The 19,359-nt window shown below is 40.7% G+C and overlaps 2 protein-coding genes across 11 annotated transcripts in view; one reads left to right on the forward strand and one right to left on the reverse strand.

The window, feature by feature from the left end:
* Window positions 1-1,126, reverse strand: part of myt1b (myelin transcription factor 1b) — a 112,465-nt gene extending 111,339 nt beyond the window's left edge. For 3 of the 6 annotated variants that reach the window (XM_032522010.1, XM_032522009.1, XM_032522008.1), the window contains exon 1: window positions 1,034-1,126. The gene's annotated coding sequence lies outside the window, so the exon portion shown is untranslated. Of the gene's footprint in view, window positions 1-162; window positions 225-1,033 lie in introns of those variants that run through there. The other 3 variants (XM_032522004.1, XM_032522006.1, XM_032522007.1) reach the window with 3 other exon arrangements.
* Window positions 1,127-3,379: 2,253 nt separating this feature from the next.
* On the forward strand, window positions 3,380-18,822 carry tbc1d22b (TBC1 domain family, member 22B). 5 transcript variants are annotated; one of them, XM_032522048.1, is made up of 14 exons: window positions 3,380-3,771; window positions 7,394-7,450; window positions 7,862-8,042; window positions 8,131-8,299; window positions 9,465-9,632; window positions 10,396-10,466; window positions 10,741-10,869; window positions 11,104-11,169; window positions 12,393-12,507; window positions 13,801-13,907; window positions 13,997-14,072; window positions 14,304-14,431; window positions 14,748-14,843; window positions 16,894-18,822. In XM_032522048.1, exons 1-14 carry the CDS (start codon window positions 3,716-3,718, stop codon window positions 17,020-17,022), a joined length of 1,548 nt encoding a protein of 515 aa, XP_032377939.1. In that variant the 5' UTR covers window positions 3,380-3,715; the 3' UTR covers window positions 17,023-18,822. The 5 variants fall into 5 exon arrangements, with proteins under 5 accessions (XP_032377939.1, XP_032377937.1, XP_032377938.1 ...); XM_032522046.1 differs by having other exon boundaries at window positions 3,381-3,771; window positions 8,128-8,299; XM_032522047.1 differs by having other exon boundaries at window positions 3,384-3,771; window positions 8,128-8,299; window positions 13,804-13,907.
* The last annotated feature ends 537 nt before the right edge of the window (window positions 18,823-19,359 follow it).

The following is a 19,359-nucleotide window of genomic DNA, read 5'->3' on the forward strand; positions in this document are numbered from 1 at the left end:
CTGTACATTAATACACAATTAAAAATGTACTTATATCAGCTTATGATTGCATTATAGTTTGTTAAAAACCATTTTTTTTTATATTTATGCAGTGCTGTTCATCCTAAAGAGGGACCTACAGTGTTGCCAAAGTTTGCACAAGTGACATGAAGAAACACTTACCTCTTCTGACAAAAGCTTTGAACAAACTCCCACTTCAGAGTTCAAATCTGACTTCTCCAAATGTTCAAATATGCTCAGCTTTCACTGTCCAAATGTTCTCTAAACTCGAACATAACTACGGAGCTGAACCGCCACAATGACAAGACAACAGAGGTCAAAAAACAAAAAAACAAAAAAAAACAAAATAGTTCCTCTTTTCTTAAAGAATGCTGTCGGTGTGGTTCTGTTGAGACTTAAGCATTCAGGAAAAGAAAAAAGTCACAATGCTTTCCTTTCAGGGGTGGGAAAGAGAGCAAAACAAGGGGGTCACACAAAGCAAAATATTCCTGGGGGCTTAAACTCCACTGAGCATGTGCCACGAGAAAGCACATTATTTTTTAATGCATTCTGCTGGAACAGACATTGCATAGATTAAAGTTAAAAAAAATTACAAATGCCTCAACAGGAGAGTTTATTGTTCGAGAAGAGATGTCTCCCATCTAAAAGAAATGAAATAAGTAGCCGGAGTGGACTGGCAGGAAAAAGTTCTGAGTAAATGTAACAAACTGTTGTGCCCCCGGCGACTCCAGCAGCCCCACACACAGTTCCTCATTGTCTTGCCTTGTGACTCTATTAGTGTATCTCCTCTTAGCCTACTACTTTCACACCACTGTTTGCCACAACGAGCTGGCCACACCAAAAGAAACGCCGTTGCAAAAAGTCACAAGACCCAGTTCAAAATCTCTCCAAAAAAATAAATAATAAAAAGTCATTATAAATGGATAATCCCAAAAAATGTGTGAATGGAGCTATTCTCGACTCCTAACGCCATGAGATCCACAACATACATTCGTTCCCAGCCTGTAAAAGTAACCCAGATATAAACTCTCACCTGGATTTTGTCAGTTGAAGTCCGTTGGACGCTGGAGGAGGTGAAGACACAGCTGGGGAACTGCATTGATTTCCCTAAACAAACACACACAGGAGAGCACCTGCAATTCAAATACATGGTGGGATGTAAACCGAAACTCTGTCATGTCTCCAAACGCTCCATTTGCCTGCATTTGAATAGGGCAAAGGGACTTTAAAAATGTTCTCATCGGGGCTCTCAAGTGTAATAAACACTGGTGTTGTTATTCATTAACAGATGACAATTCAGTTGATTTTCATTTCACTGACTACACATTGGTCATGCAAAACATGGCTGTGATGCCCTGCGTTTGAACTCCCTTTTCAAACGTTTACAGTAAATAAGTGGTTCAACTGGTTTCCTTTTGATCAAAGCTATGTCAATGTAGAGGAAAACGTCTGCCCATGTCTGCCCTCGTGTGGACAGAGGATCTAGATGCAGCATGCAGCAAAAAAAAAAGAGAAGTATTACTCAGCATCATCTAAGATACAAGGGCCAAAATACAGGGGAAGTGTTTTGATTTGTGTGCCGGTTTGTGGTTTGCATATCTTGTAATTGCTGTAGAACAGCTACTAAAGAGCTCCTGGCAGTACTGCACTGGATTACTATTTCAGACTTTTTAATTTCACTATTTTCCTTTCAACCGGCCGGGACCTCAAGGGCAGGGGTCTTTTAGGCCAGGGGCCCCTTAGCTAAAAGAGATACAGAGTAGGGACCACCTACCGCAAATATTGTGTACAACTGAGTTGCATATTGGGCATAAACTGGGCAGAACGGATGAAAAGAAATGCATATTATTTATGCGTCATGTTTTATTGTGAAACACATCTGGGAGGCACAGTGACTCCTTAAACTTAACTGTATGGCTACCACAAATAGGCCGATTTGTCTTTACTATTAAAATGAGAAACTTTTTTTACATAATTTGGCAGCAGCCCTGCACTAACTCTGAGAAACCGCTTGGGGTCTCGGACCCCTTGTTGCAGATTTCTGCTCTTGGGCAAGTTGTGTAACAACTACATCAATATTTTTAGTGGGATGTTTTGGGGTCTGGGCTTCTCTTGGAATTTGCTTCTTTTTTTTAAACTTTTCCAGGTTTTTTCAAAATATATAACCCCTTAATTTGGCCATAAAAAGAAAACATCAAAAATGTAGGCCTATAACCAGAGGTCTAACTTTCATTATTCAGGCCTATAACCAAATGTCTAACTTTCATTATTCAGGCCTATAACCAAATGCCTACCTTTCATTATTTAGGCCTATAACCAAATGTCTAACTTTCATTATTCAGGCCTATAACCAAAGGTCTAACTTTCATTATTCAGGCCTATAACCAAAGGTCTAATTTCTTAATCAGGCCTATAACCAAAGGTCTAACTTTCATTATTCAGGCCTATAACCAAAGGTCTAACTTTCATTATTCAGGCCTATAACCAAAGGTCTAACTTTCATTATTCAGGCCTATAACCAAAGGTCTAACTTTCATTATTCAGGCCTATAACCAAAGGTCTAACTTTCATTATTCAGGCCTATAACCAAAGGTCTAACTTTCATTATTCAGGCCTATAACCAAAGGTCTAACTTTCATTATTCAGGCCTATAACCAAAGGTCTAACTTTCATTATTTAGGCCTATAACCAAAGGTCTAACCTTCATTATTCGGGCCTATAACCAAAGGTCTAACTTTCATTATTTAGGCCTATAACCAAAGGTCTAACTTTCATTATTCAGGCCTATAACCAAAGGTCTAACCTTCATTATTCGGGCCTATAACCAAAGGTCTAACTTCCATTATTTAGGCCTATAACCAAATGCCTAACTTTCATTATTTAGGCCTATAACCAAAGGTCTAACCTTCATTATTTAGGCCTATAACCAAAGGTCTAACTTTCATTATTTAGACCTATAACCAAAGGTCTAACCTTCATTATTTAGACCTATAACCAAAGGTCTAACTTTCTTTATTTAGACCTATAACCAAATGCCTAACCTTCTTTATTTAGACCTAACCAAATGCCTAACTTTACCTCGACTGTCCCACTGAACTGTGTTGAAAAGTGCTCTATTCACAACAACAAAAGGTAGCTCTCCAGCTAACACTTATTTTCAGAAACGAGAAGCTTTGGTGTATCACCTCTCTCTCGAGGGTCGACGGTTGCTAATCAGGAGTTTGAACCCATCCCATTCCCCAACTTGACTATCCCATCCGAAACATAACAACATGCAGTTGTTACCATGTCCCAACGACGACTTTGACTTTGAACAGTAGGCTCTTTCAGAACAATAATCACACTTTTCCCTACCCGCACGAAGTTTCAAACGTCTCCCTGTCTTTGTTTCTATCCGCGAGCATCCCCAACCGTCACTCCACCGTCTCATCCTATTGGACACTTGCACTGCACCTGTTCGACTCACCCGCCAATCACACGCTTCGGGCTGTGTACTCCAAGATGGCGGCTTCCAGTGCTCCGTGTCAGACATCATCGCATATGAAAGCTAAATATTACTATCTGCCGCTCGTGTAAACGCATGAAGAGACGAGACCAGAAGAAGCCGAGTGGGGCTGAGTTGTCGCCAGTAAAACGCGGAAACTGGTTCCATATGGTTTGTTCGCGCGAGGAGCCGGTCTCGGTGTCGGTCTGAAGGGGGTTGTGTTATCCGAGTATGGCCACCGAGAACAGGATCAATTTTTGGAGGAGAAACGCAAAGGTTCCCGGAAGGTGGGTTATTATCACTCTCTTTCAACGATACTAAACGAAGCTGGACTACAGGACTCCTTTAGTACATTTCAGACGGATACTGTTATAGATTGTTGAAAATACCATCAACAGTCGGTACATAAACAAATAGGTTATATGATGTAATAAAATCATATTTTAGCTTGAACTTATAATATGGTAAATATAAGAATACTAGCTTAAAACTGAGGTCTTCGGCTGAGCCAAACGGATAAGATGTCTCTGTAAGTACCCCATGAATAGTCATTAGTTGACCATATTGTAATAGAAGGTTTCAATTCATTCACTTGAGGACTTTTCAACCCTTTCCACTGTCTGTATTGAGCGTGTGTCTTTATAATATCCTCCTGCTGAGATGGACAGACCTCCATCTCTTTCTGCTCTGCGGTTTCTAACGTTCAGAGTGGAGCTGTCAGCTGGCCCTGTCCGTGCATCGCCCGCCATATGTTTCTCTCAGTCTGTGCTAAGAGGTGGTGACCCTCGCACTTGAGAGAGATAGTAGAGATAGTAGACACAGGAAAGGAGACCGCACAATCTGCCTTGATGAGGTCCACTGCTTTAATCTCAGATCTCTTATTTTGTAATCTCTTAGTGCTTTTTTAGATGAGTCATAAGTGAAGAAGTTAAATGAAATACGTCCTCCTTTTTTTGTGGCAGTTTTATTCATGATGACCAAACCAATGGCTCACCCACAAAAAACGATTTGCCAGATCATAGTTTGAACTCTTATAAGCCTACCAAGTAGAGACTATATGATGTGTTATGGAAAAAAATAGTATTATGTTCCTGAAGTGCACCATTGTTTATAAATTAAGCCACAGCACTAGGTTAGTCCAAGCCTGTATAGCTTGCTTAATAGGCAGCGTGGTAATGGATTATAATGGGCACTCAGGACCTCTAAGTATTCCTTTATTCTGTTTTCCTCACCCTGCCCACTTATGGAAAATGAAAACTTATCAGACTTCATTGATAAGGCCGACGTACAGTATACATACTAATGTGTTCATATATCTGTATTAGCCTGTGTATCTTTATGACTATGAAGACTGAGGGGTTGTCCTGTCCTGGCTTCATGCCACTGCCAGGCAGAGAGGGTGGAGCGTAGTGTGTTTGGGAAATCTGAGAAGAGAGGATCTCTAAGGAGAGGGCGTTGCTGTCTTTGTCACACACACTGATCTTTCTCAAACTGTGGTGGGTGGAAGGCTGAAAACACAAACGCATGTTAGAACAGGAAAGCAAGCAGCTAGTCTTAGTGCCTGTCCTTGAGCCGCTACTGATAAAAACAAGTCGTAGGCTGATAAACAAGAGACTCTGGCACAGCTAGATAATCAGCAGGCCCAGTTCTCAGGCGCCAGGCTTTAACTGTCAGTTTATTCATGCAAATGACATGAATAGGTTGACATTGTTTAACCTCAGAGAAGCCTGGGAGAAGCCACAGTTTGTCAGTCCACATACAACTAGTATTAATCTATTTGTTGCTAGTAAAGTTTCTGCAACACAGAGATGGCATTTCGGATAAACCATCATACTAGATTTATTTAGTTATAAAAACAAACACTATTTTTGTAGCATTCTGATGTTTTTTCAATGACAATATTATTTTTTTTCTTCATGTCACTTTTTTTTTTACAGTGTCAAGTTTTTAATTGTTTGACTTTGTCTGCTTTGGGTATACCGTAGTAGAGGAAGAAGCTGAGCTGAGTAATAACATTTGCGCATCCGGTGAACATAATGCTCACCATAGGGTGGTGAAGAACACAGGGGCTGTGCAAGCTGTCCCCTCGTTCTGTTTGGTACAAACTACAAACAGCACAATCTAAATAAGACAGGGTTAGGGTCAACAAATAAAAGGGATGCACTGTATGTAATAAATGTAAGGCAGAACGTGATGCTGAATTCGCTGGCTCTGTGATTCACAAAATACTCCCCACTGGGGTTTTCCAGCTTTGCAAAATCATCCAAGAACATCAGTCCTTCACAAAGACACATCCCAAATGTAAGCACATTTTCAGGGATCCCCCAAAACTGGTCTTTCTTTTTAATACTTTATTTTAAATTGTTCTTATAACAGTGCCAATAGGAAACTAGACGAGACAGCAAAAACAAACAGAATTTTTTTTTTAAAACACAGGGCTGCCAGAGTATCAGAGTGTGAGATTAAAGCATTTTTAGATTAAGGATGTAGCATAGCACCAAACATACAAATCAGACATATAGGTCTCTTCAAGCATATCAAACCCAAAGCTGGTCTTTAAGCGGTCTATCAATCTCAGGGATCTTCTGTTAAAAGCTGATATTTCCACGCCTTGTCCATTCTTAAGATATCATTTTCACAACAGGAAACCACAGACGTGGTAGCTACACCCAGAGGTTTAGCACCCAGTCTTCTAGCCACCATCACACAGGCTAAAGTATACTTATGCATAACGTGATCACCTACAGAACCCCTCATGCCATTTACCTTATCCTCTGCTCATGTGGTCCGCTTTGTGTCTGCAAAACCTCAAGGCAGTAGCACTCTTGCATTAGCAAGCATCGCGCTAACATCTGAACAGATGATGATTGCAGCCTTTCATTTCATTCATTGTGGTATTGACAAAGTAAAAATGTTTTCACACACTTTTTAAATGAGAAAATTTTGAGTTCTAAAAATTACCCAGTACCAGTATTGGAGAAGTAGGAGAAGATCTCTGGGGCCAGAACTGGAAAGAAAACTACATCCTCCTGGTAGGCAATGGTGAAGATCACTGAACCAGCTGGAGAAGATTATGAATGACTTATACGTACTTCCCAAAATGGGTTGAATGACCAAGTGGTAAGAAAACTTCTCCAGTAAAAGCCTTCCTGCTTTCGATCCTTTTTGTACCCGGATTTTGAAAGAAAATGACTGTATGTATGGTTTGTTCTTTGGTTTAATGTGACGTGTGATTGGTCCACTACTGCAGCAGCTACAACCCATACAGTCTGTGGTGTGGTAAAGGCGGTGCGGCGTGTTTGATGGAATTGGCAATTCAGCGTGCCAAGATGTTAATTGTTTTTAAACAATACCCAGCCCTCACATGAACAGTATTCACCTTGTTTGCTTGTAATAATACTGGGGACAGTAGGTATGACTGTCATATTCAACCCAGTGCATGGGCCAAAGTGACGTTTTCAACTGTGGTGCATTATGGTGCATCTTTCTAATTCATGATTCTCTGGGCGGGCAAAGCAAAGAAAGTGGCGATAACCTTGCTCCTTATGACCTCATAAGGGGCAAGATTCCAGATCAACCCATCTGAGCTTTCATTTTCTCAAAGGCAGAGCAGGATACCCAGGGCTCGGTTTACACCTATTGCCATTTTTAGCCACTGGGGGACCATAAAATGACATTTTCAAAATTTCCCTTTGATTGAGGGATTGAGTAACACACTGCAACTAGGAAACAAGCAAAATATATTTACAAAGAACTATACAAGGACAGCACGTGTGTCTGCTAACTTTACCCTATATCTTAATATTGAGTCGACAGGCTGACTATTAGCATTAGCTAGGTCAAAGCCTGGGAAGTGGCGTGTGTTTTTCTGAACAGGGGTGACAGCATTCCACATGTCATCTTCTACAGTGTACAACCAGTTTATGGAGCACAGCATCCACCTCTCGACCCACGATTGCGACGCACGTAAGTGCTAAAAATAACTGGACTGCATGGCGTCATGTTACCCACATGGATGCGTTTTAATTGTGTGTATGTTTTTTGTGTCTCCCATTTTCAACCTTGTTTTGCAGCACATTGTCCCATGCTTCAAGTACTTGAACATGTACGGATTGCATGCACCAGTACTGTACCAGTGTGACCCAAACTTATCATTTACATTGTTTAATATACTTAACTGACTTCCAGTGTGCTATTGCCCTTTTTTGTTGGATTTGCTGTTTAGTTTTTTGTTCCTTTTTGGCGATAACATATCCTAGATTTCTGTGTATATTACGTACCTGCATCGTACATGAATGAGACCATTAAATTCTTTACTTTTCTGTCTTTTTTTTCTCTTTTTCTTTCTGTTCGATCTCTCGATCCATCCATCCGCAGGTATCCCAAAGACACAAAGCCTAAGTTCAACAATCTCAAATCCAAAAAGGCCTCTAGCTTCCACGAGTTTGCCCGCAGCACCAATGATGCTTGGGACATCGACGAAGAGGAGGACGAGGATTTCCTTGGGACCCCCGCCCAAACTTCATCAGGCCTCCACTCAGTGTCCACACAGAACCAGGTAACTACAAGACATCATTTTTATCCCTGAGAGACTGGGCATTGGTATGAAATGAGAGAAGATATTCTGATGTGTTTGCACTCAGCAGCAGCAGAAACAGGCTGTTGACACAGAAACTGGGGTGTCACACAGACTGGCACCTCCCAGGCCAGAAGCTGAAAACCTCCAGGATGGGCAGGAAGAAGACGCAGAGTGCGAGCATGTCAATGGCAAGGTGGTCAAGTCTAGTAGTGACGCCTATCTCAACACGTCCTCAGGTATGTGGGTAATATGCTGCAGAAGTTCATTTGGCATTAAAAGCTCCTGAGCAGCTTATCAGGTGATTCATAGGGAAGCTAATTACAGACTTTGTCAGGGGGACATAGTCTCGCATTGCCAGCCCTATCTCCCCAGCACTGTGGTGTAAGGTCTGGCTACACCACACATACATGCTAGGATAGGAGAAAAAAAACACTCTGGGTTGTTTGCATTTCTTCAAACCAATCGCAATTCGTTTGGGCGGAGCTAAGCTGCAGACACAACAACGGTGGCTCTGCAACATAGTCTTGGGAAGGGCCACCACTTTATGGCTGGGCAATATATTGATATTATATCCACATCGATATATAAGACTAGATATCGTCTTAAATGGAAATGGAATATCCTTATATCTCCATATGACACAAAATGTTGTCTTTTCCTGGTTATACAGACGGCATTACAGTAAATTGAAGTGATTTTCTAAACTAACCAGACTGTCCTAGCTGTTCTGTTATTTGCCTTTACCCACTTAGTCATTGTATTCCTATCATTGCTGATTATTTATCAAAACTCTGATTGTGTATATTTTGTGAAGCACCAACAGTCAACACTACAATATCGTCGCAATATCGATATTGATGTTTTTGGTAAAAAAAACATGATATTTGATTTTCCCTATATCGCCCAGCTCTACGCCACATACAATATTAAATGAAGCTAACTGTTTAAACAAAACAGTAACATGAGCTATTTAAATAAGCTGGATACATGTTAAACATAATTTTCTCTTACCAGTCAATCACTGGGTGTATTTTGTCCACAGCGATCCCACCACTCTGTCCCAAAACCTCCCAGTTAAAGAGGACATGCCGTATACATATTCTTTTGTAAATCTTTATAGTCGTTCCCAAAAAGAACCAAGCAGGCCTGCCGTGTTGCACTAAACCACCTCAGAACGGTAATAAAGGCGGCAACAAAACGGGAAATGATGTCTAGATTGAGAGGAGCAATAAAAAAAGATAATACAATACACATCTTTTTGGGGTTGTACATTATGTCTCATTTGCAGGGGTTTTACTGGTCTGGGCTCCTCATTGATTCCATAAAACAGTTTGGAGTCTACTCAAAGTTTTTTTTGACTTTCATTATATTTTCTCATTTTTCTTGTGTGGCTCTCTACAGTTCGCTCCACGCTGCAGAAGCAGCAGTCTCTGCCAGTTCGTCCCATCATCCCACTGGTGGCACGCATGTCAGACCAGAACGCGTCAGGGGCACCACCCATGACGGTGCGGGAGAAGAGCCGACTGGATAAATTCAAGCAGCTGCTGGCTAGTCCCAACACTGACCTAGGTACGACAGCAACACACGCTTTCATCGTGTAGGGATGGAGGGATTCTTGGTTCTAGGATTCACATATGCCTGTGTTGGCCGTCAGATGGTGCGGCAAAAACTCAGGTCTTTCCATTCATTTTGAATGGTGGTAGTGCATTTAGGCTGCGTGGGGGTTGCTGAGGGGGGAGCTGAAAAGTTGAGGCCAATCAACTTTTGGAGTAACGCAACCCCACCCCATGGCATGCTGCGCTAGCCAATCATGTAACCGGAGATCAGACCTGTCAGTGTGTTTTGAGGCGGTGTAAGAATCCCAAACAGGAAACGGGAAACATCACTGCCACTATCGCTGCCTCAAGTTTTCAAACGCAAAACACAAGCGCTGAACTGCCCAGGAGATTGTGTAACAGCTGAATGTTTGCCAGACAACAAAGCACAGTCGAAATGTTTCGCTTGTCTCTTTTCTTTTTTCTCTGTCTCCATGAAATTAAGTGCGGTCGGGCACGTCAAGATCTATATTTAGATCTGATAGAAAACAGTCATTGTGATATATAAAGTCCACTGTGCAACATACATTATGTCGGACAAATAATCCGTTTAAATGACTCTCATACCATTGCACAACCCTGCTGAAAATCACCAGATTGTTTTTTTTGGTCTGAATGCAGCTTACACTTCACTGACGCTACTGCATTACCTGCTTGTCTCTGTTTGTTGATCTGTACTGTGGCTTTCAATAGACTGTTGATTATATGGGTTTATATGTCGCTCTGTGCTGTTACAGAGGAACTCCGGAAGCACAGCTGGTCGGGCATACCAAGAGAAGTCCGGCCAATCACATGGAGACTTCTCTCTGTAAGTCCCATGACTGTGTTTTGAAGTATCACATGTTCTGAGGTCTATCTTCAATCATTCAGTCTCAACAGAACTGTTAGAGAGTCCAAGTAAAAAAAAAAAAGAAGTTTTCTTTGCAGCCAGTTGCATTCCTTTTTAGAAAATTGTCAAACGCCTTATCCTTCCAGGCAACCTTATCTACGTTCTATTCTCTTATCTCAAATGGCTGGCCAGTTCTGTTCTTCTAAACACGTTCTCGTCTGTGTTTTTCTCTCGTCTCCTTGCTCTCTGACAGGGCTACCTGCCGGCCAACAAGGAGCGCAGAGAGCTGGTGCTAAAAAGGAAGCGAGACGAATACTTTGGCTTCATAGAGCAGTATTACCACTCCAGGACAGACGAGCACTATAAAGACACATACAGACAGGTAATACTTTTACAGTTAAGGGTAACAATAAGGAGAAAAGACATTAGACTATTCATCTATTCAGTTTTATTTAGTGTCAAATAATAACTCAGGACAATTTACAGATAGAGCGGGGCAAGACCACGCTGTAATTTTACAGAGACCCAACATTCTTCCTACTCAGTCGAACTAATCAGTAAACACACAAACATGTAATCTGCTGTGATGATCCTGAGTAACCTCTCTTCCTATCAGATCCACATCGATATTCCAAGAACCAACCCTCTAATTCCCTTGTTCCAGCAGGCTGTAGTACAAGAGGTAAGATCTGAACTTTATGACTTGCTTTCTGATATCTCTTATATAGTATCACAGATACTAGACAAGAATAACTAGAATACTAGACAGAATAAAGCCCGGTAGCCTAAAAAGAGCCAGACTATAAGTTGAAAATGAAGCATGATACAGGCCTCGGGACTCATTTTAAACTCGTGACCTTGCTTTACCTCATGTCAAGAAAGGACAAATGAGATTGGAGACCCTTAAGATAAACGTACTGGCATCTACACTACCGTAGATAACTCATAACCCTGTGTGCTAAAAGTGTGACAGAGTATTTTTTATTCACTGAGGAAGAACCTGCATCAGATAACTACATAACGGCGGATCTTTGCTTTAAAAAAGGAAGTTCACTCAGCATGGCTTCTTCCTCAAATGTGGTGATATCATGTGGGTTTTCAAAACGCTTAAAGAATTGTGTATAGATTTACCAGAAACCTGTGATTGGGTTAAATCACAGCCAAATTAGAGCATGTCAATAATTCTTTATCAATGTTCAGCATTATCAACTTCTAGGGAATTAATTGTAGCGATATTGTCATATCGTGAATTTACATACTCAGAATTCTAATTAAGTTATTTTTTTAAGATCATTTTTGGGCATTGTAGACCTTTATTTGTATAGGACAGCTTAGACATGAAAGGGGAGAGAGAGGGGGAATGACATGGAGTCAAACCCGCGGCCGCTGTGTCGAGGAGTAAACCTCTATATGCTCTACCAGGTGAGCTGACCAGGCGCTCCGTAATGATGATTTGTCTTGTCATGTTTTGGGTGATGTAACAGCAGAACCCAAGTTATTGCATTGGATATTTAATTTAATCTTTATTTATCCAGGTAAGTCGATTATTAACAAATTCTTATTTGCAACGACGACCTGTGACATTGACACAGTTACACATTCATACCTGGAACTTGCCAAATACAACTACTAATCTAATCTGCTGGCCACTGAGCAGCTCCACTGGAGCGGTTGGGGTTAAGGGCCTTGCTCAAGGGCACCTCAGTGGTTGTAAATGAGGGAGCTACTCTTTTCACTTTCCCCACCCAGATTTTATCCTGTCAAACCGGGGAGCTCCCTGTCACAAGCTTGCTTCTTTAACTTCATTGACATTGATTTCCACTATGCCCAGCCCCTAAGCATAACACATACTGTACCACACGTGTTGTCACACTGCACATTTTGTCATTTTCTTTCTTTTCTCAGGTGTTTGAGCGTATTCTCTTCATCTGGGCCATCCGTCACCCAGCCAGCGGTTACGTCCAGGGAATCAATGATCTGGTCACACCCTTCTTTGTGGTCTTCCTCTCTGAGTTTGTCAGTAAGTTACTTGTGTCCTGCATACAGCCCCGTTCTATTCCCTCTGGACCAGAATGACTCTTGCCTTTGTTCCTGGTTTACAAGCTTTTTTGTCTGTACCTATATTTTACAATGTTGTAGGACTATATTGATGTCGTAATATGAGACAAATATCATCTTATGATATAATATAGCAAAGATGTTGTCTTGTCCTGGTTTTAAAGGCTGCGTTACAGAAAAGTGCTGTCAATTTTTAAACACACCAGGTAGTCATTATATCCACATTATTGATGATAATTTATCTAAAATGTACATACGCTGAGTTCGCCTGGGGTGACTGAAATTGTTAATTGCATTGGTTCAAAAATGAGCGAAATAATTACTCTGCCACCGTCTGTCTGTTGCGTTCCAAGACAACCGTGCCTTGATTGGATTTCTTAAGGGCGAATTGTTAACTTGTTACAATGTAATTTAAAATCTGCTTTTGTCCATATGCGCCCGTGCTGTGTTCTCCAAGTGAAAATATTTCCTACAACATCGTCATATTGCCATCAAGGTATTTGGTAAAGAATATCGTGATATTGGATTTTCTCCATATCGCCCAGCTCTACCATGTTGTAATTAGAGCTGTCCCCAAATCAGGACTTTCACACTCAACATAATTATTGATGTATTTTCTTCAATACAGCTGTCTTACAAATACAAGATTGACTCCCCTACCCAGTTAGTGTCAGTTCAGCTCAGCTGTCCCACACTAAACTCCACGTGTCTGACTGCTGGTAAAGGTTACAGCCGGTCATACTGTTGCTCCTGCACGTCTCTGTGTAACGCTTCAACTGACAAAATGTGAGTCGACTGTGGGTCTTTCTCCATTAAGGATTCATTTTATGGACTTTTAGGGGCAGCCCCAGTTAATACCTCGTCCAAGGTCATTAAAATTTTTTTCAGTCAACCTCAGTAGAGGGCAGCATTCAGGAGTCTAGGGGTCCTTAAATTACATCCACGGTTCCTCCACTTTCTTCCCTTCCTCGCTTCTTAGTCCCTCCCACCGAGAAAGCATGGGAAAGACGCGAGGAGAGAGGAAACCGAGGAAATGTGTTATCAGAGGGATGAGTTGTTCTTTCCTCCAAAGCCGTATGGGCGGCGTTAGCAACGGCTTTTAAGCTGCGCGGCTGGAATAAGAGCATCGAGACGACTTCTGGTTCGAACGAGGAGATATCAAAAAAGATACATGGGAAGCAGCCCGGGAGCCTTTAACAAGAGTTATCTATGTGAGTTGGCCCATTTCTGTTCCATTCAGTGTTATTTGTTCCAGCAGAAGATGTGGAGAACTTTGAGGTGGCAGCGCTGCCCCTGGACACCCGGAGAAACATCGAAGCTGACAGCTTCTGGTGCATGAGCAAGCTGCTGGATGGAATACAGGTCTGCTTGCACACATACATCTCCATAAACACTTTTTTTTGTGTTAAAGGTGTAAATGTGCCAATGTAGTGAAAACTTTATAATTTCAGGACAACTACACTTTTGCTCAGCCTGGAATCCAGAATAAAGTGAAAGCTTTAGAGGAGCTGGTCAGCAGGATAGATGGTGAGTGGACTCCTGTCAGTTTAAAGAGTGTTGTGTGTCACATTAGGCTTTAGGTCTCATGCACTTTGCACTGACATGCGTTCTGCTCATTCCACTTTTGGGCTTGTTTGAGCTCACACATGTAGAAAGAGAGAGAAGGCTGTCCATCTGATTCTGAAATAATAGCAGGAAGCCCACAATTTGAACATCTGTGTTTTTTGTGCTTTTCTTTGTGTGTGCGTCTGTCTTCAGAGGACATTCACAATCACTTTAAGAGGTATGAGGTGGAGTATCTGCAGTTTGCTTTCCGATGGATGAACAATCTGTTGATGAGGGAGCTGCCGCTTCGTTGCACTATTCGTCTCTGGGACACCTACCAGGTAGAGCATGTAGCGTAGACGGCTTTAGATTCATGATCTTTCAGCTTTATCACAGCTTATAAATAAACAAGTTTCATTATTCATTTAACTGAATTATTTTGCTGTTAGAATATGATGTAAATACTAAGTAGACCACAGCATTCTGAATAGGTTAAGGCATGCTACGCTACATGCAGCCAAAGCCTCACAATAGAAAGTAACGCAGTACATCAGCAGCTGAAACTGTAGCCTTAAAGCTTTTAGAATTCCCACTGCTGCAGGTATGGTCCATTAAAAAGTATTTGTTCGGTTGACTGTCCTTGCTTAAAATCCACAGGCTGAAGCGGAGGGTTTCTCCCACTTCCACCTGTACGTCTGTTCTGCTTTCCTCATCGAGTGGCGCAAAGAAATCCTCTCCATGGTTGACTTTCAGGTACCAATCTATCTGTGGTCCACATTTAACTCAGGAAACAACCACTAAATATGGATTGAAGTGCCAACAGATGGTAACAAGGTTTATGAAAGCAAAAGAAAGGATGTGATCATTTTTAACGCAACTGTGTCAGTCCCGTTGAAATGCAATAACTTTGGTGATGCCTTAAACTTTTTTTTTTTGTGATCACTTTTTTTAAATATAAATTCAGAAATCAGGGCCACAAAAACACACAGAGGAAAAACGGAAGGGAGGGAGGGAGACAAAACACAACGTGCAGAAACAGACACATACACAGACAGACACAAGATAAGGGACCAATCACACACGCAAACAATAGAAAAGGCTACAGCATTGACCTTAAGGACTCAGCAATGCGGTGCCAAGTCTCCAAAGTCTCCCCGGGGCTCCACCCACACGGGCCGTAGTTGGGATCCCTTAACCTTTATCATCAGGTCAAACATGTTATTTGTCCAACATTTTGCTTTGACCCTCATGTTGTCCTTGGGTCAAATTGACCGGTTTTCAGTTAATTTATTTATTTTTTGTCACATAAAATGGGCTTGTCAAAATAAGCGCGGAAAATGTCAACATTAAAAATATCAAAAAAACTTTGGGGAAAAAAAACAAAAACAATAAAACAAAAGATAATAATGTTAAAAAAAGTGACCATGGTTGAAGGAAAGACAACACAAGGGTTAAAAGCAAATACCGGAAAAAGTTATGACTTTTACATCAGCCTCGGCTATACTAAGAGCGTGCCAACATAACCTGCTAAACGTCAACATGTTAGCACTGTCTTGTGTGACAGTAATGATTATTCTTGAGTTTTAGACTGTTGGTTGGACAAAAAAAGACGATTTGAAGACATCCCCTTATGCTTTAGGACAGGGGTCATCACTATATTTGTCAGAGGGCCAGAATTTTACCAGACGTCTCCTTGGGGGCCGGACCCTTAAATAAAAATAAATAAAAAATCAAATTTTTGATAACATTAGGATTGATGTTTATTGTTAATACTTTTTCCTTTCATTACAACTGAGGCCTTTATGAGTCAGGTTCCATCACCTATACCACAGACAACCACCAGGGTGAAGATATTTTGCCTCAACTCAATTAAGTCAACTTTACTTACAGAGCACTTGAAAAACAACACCGAGGAAGTGACAGGAAGGTCTCTTAACAGAGGTAAAATGGCACTCTCAAAGGCTATGAACCAAAGTTGATATTGAAAACAGGTCCTTCAATGATGACTGGACTGAAAGTACTTTTATCATGCCAACCTTCCGGAATGCCTCACCAGTATGCCTAATTTGCAACGAAACTGTTGCTGTTGCAAAAGAATACAATCTGCGCCGTCACCCCACCACACTAGCATTCAAATTTAAAGTTTCATATCCTGAGCATTCAGAGGCGCGTCAGAGAAAAATCGCCGCACTGAAATCTGCCTACTCCCACCAAGTGGCATATTACTCAGACTTTAACTGATCAGAGAGAGTAGTTTGATTTTGGGGTGTAGCCTAAATAGAGTCATAAATGGTGGTGATTACTGAGAAGAACTCATTGCTGCTGCTTTTAGTTTTGCTTTCATAGTGTAGATAGGCCTACATATTTTCTCTTTGATCCTCCACATTTTGGAATCCGTCGCGGGCCGGATCGATCGGGCCGCCAGTTGATGATCACTGCTTTAGGACATTTCGATGGCCATTTCTGTCAGTCTTCTGACATACGTGATTAATTGAAACAATAATTCACCGATTAATGTCGCAAATTTTCATTAGGTGCACCCCTAAATGTAAATAGATGGTTATTATTTACCATGGTTATCAGAGCCTTTTATTTGCGTCCATGCAGGGTGTAGTATAAGTTAGTAGTAAGTGTCATGTATGTGTATGCGTGCACACGTGATTCCACTGTCTCAGACATGTGGTGGGTTTTACATTTTGACCCACACTGTATAGATTTGTGAAATACTAATTGTACTCTGTTACTAACATCTGCCTTCCAAAAGAGTGTCAGTGTCTAGAAGTGAATTTCTGTTTCTCTTCAGGGCCTCCTCATGCTACTGCAGAACCTTCCTACAATCCACTGGGGTAACGAGGAAGTGGGTCTCCTCCTGGCTGAAGCTTATAGACTGAAGTACATGTTCGCAGACGCACCCAGCCACTACAAGAGATAGTTCTCACTCTCTCACTCTCTCACTCTCTCACTCCATTATGAAATCCAACCAGACTGTGACTGGAAGGACCCACAGTGTCTGAGCTACTCCAGATGTCAAGTGTTGTCTTTGAGGTAACCTGGAAGAAACAGAAGAAAACTTTTCCTGTGAAAATGAAGTCCAGTGAATGTCACACTGGCTTTGGGTGTATGGTGCACCCAGAGAGCTCAGAGAATTCAAGACTATTAGCAGTCGATGCACTGCACTGTATGGATGGACTGTTACGGTATGAATAACTATAGCTGTGCCACCTTGGTTTACTTATACAGTTTTTGGTCATGCAACATTAATTGTCTCTCAACTGAAATGTACACTCAGAAGAACACGCTGTAATATAAAAGGGATGATGTGTGTGAAAATCCTTTTAGTGAAAAGATGGCATCTACAGATTATATTGTTGTGATAAGTAATATGCCCCCCCCCCCCCCCCCCCCCCCCCCTTGCCAAATTTGCACTGTACAATCAACTTATAAGTACTTATTTTGGACTTCGATTGGGTCAGTTTAATTGATTGCCAGAACTGGTATTTTGGATTTTATTGGGTATTAGACCTAAGAGTAGCAAAAATTATGTACAGTGTTTTATTTCAGGTTGTGTTTTGGGTTAAAAGTGAAGAAACATAGTAACACTGACACAAAATGAGGTCTTCAACAACCGGTCGGCATTTCTTTATGCATAACGATGAGAGTAAATGATCGTATAATAATCCATGAAGTGTCTAATTTGATTTACCTGTGGTTACTGTATAAAAAAAAACTGCATATGCATACAAGTAGTTAATGTTCGATTTCCTCAGTTCAGGGTCATTTTAAGTAAATATGGGGTTGAAGATGTTTTTTAAATGGAGGAAATGCCTTGTAATGAAGGACATTTATTCACACCATCCTACTTGAGACAGTCCTGTGGACACAGTGCAGCTCACAATGTATGACGGTGCCTTTGTTATGAGCCTTTGTAATGTTCTCCTGTCTTTAAAGTGTAACATGGATACATGCTTTGTTATCATTAATGCTTGTATTTTATATTTCTCTTAAGGTTCAGGTTAGGCTGCTCTTGTATCTGTGACTATTTGGAGGGTGGGGAGGGTGAATATGTCTGTTACTCATCTACCTTCATTACCAGTGATAAGTATATCACAATGTATGTTTGGAAAAATATGACAATCATTAACCTTTGGTAATTTGATTTCCCTCCTAAAAGAAGTGTTTTTGTTTAAAGTCAGGACTTACTGTGCACTAGATTCCCGTCTGTTAATCTGGTGAATGCATATTGGAAGAAAAAAATTAATAGAGAAACATAATTCATGGTTAGCATAAGTCCTAATTCCTATTCAGGACTTATTCAGCCCTTCTGAAATGAGGCAATTCAACCATAGCTTGAGGTCTAAGTTACTTTATGACATAACATTCAGTGATGTGCTTCTGAAGATGGTTACCATGGTATTACATTAGGTCTATGAACTTGAATCCTTTTTATTTTTTGGAAAAATCCCTTCACATACTTATTTATGGTTTATTCATTGACAGTTTTTGCTTTTGTTGATCAACCTTGTTTTACCCATGTAAAACATTTCAGATGTTTTTTGTGAGCATTGTTATTGTTGAATGTATGCCTTTTAGCCTTAAATTAGTTTGAATTTTTTCATTCAGGTGCATCAACTGATTGTTCACTTCATGCTGTTTTTATCTAACGGTTATTGCGTCCTCAAAATATGATGTTGATAATTAAAGGCTGACAAAAAAAAAAACTTGTTGATTTGTTGCAGAGGTGTTTTTGCTGTTTAGAAAGATAATATGGCAGCAAATCTTTATTGGGCCAATACAATATGTTTTAAAGTGCTGCTGTAGTCAGGGCTGGTTTCAGCTTGACATTAAATAATAAGTAAATCATTACAGTACACCTGCTGTATATTCACATTTTGTTTAGGTTGTTCTTCATGTTGGCATTTGTGTGTGTGGTGGTGGGGAGTATATAGGGCTGCAACTATGATTATGTTCATTGTTGATTAATCTGTTGATTACTTTCTCAATGAATTGATTCGTTGTTTGGTCTAGAAAATGTCAATCAGTGTTTTCCAAAGCTCAAGATGATGTCCACACGTCTTGGTTTGTCCACAACTCAAAGATATTCAGCTTACTGTCACAGAGGAGTAAATTTAAAAAATAGTCAAATTTAAGAAAACTGGAATTTTGACCTTTTTTCCATAGTTGCCAATTAATTTAATAGTTGACAACTTATAATTTATCTTTGCAGCTTGAGTTATTTGTTTGGATCTGACATTATCGTTTTTATTATTGT

Source organism: Etheostoma spectabile, chromosome 7 (genome assembly GCF_008692095.1).
Source record: "Etheostoma spectabile isolate EspeVRDwgs_2016 chromosome 7, UIUC_Espe_1.0, whole genome shotgun sequence".
NCBI lineage: Eukaryota > Metazoa > Chordata > Actinopteri > Perciformes > Percidae > Etheostoma > Etheostoma spectabile.

What these genes read in the sequence shown, in the direction of transcription:
- tbc1d22b (XM_032522046.1), top strand. Translation starts at nt 3,716, where the DNA reads ATGGCCACCGAGAACAGGATCAATTTTTGGAGGAGAAACGCAAAGGTT. An exon ending in GACCCACGATTGCGACGCAC is followed by an intron (nt 7,451 to 7,861) that starts GTAAGTGCTAAA and finishes ATCCATCCGCAG; the next exon opens with GTATCCCAAAGACACAAAGC. An exon ending in AGCAGGCTGTAGTACAAGAG is followed by an intron (nt 11,170 to 12,392) that starts GTAAGATCTGAA and finishes TTCTTTTCTCAG; the next exon opens with GTGTTTGAGCGTATTCTCTT.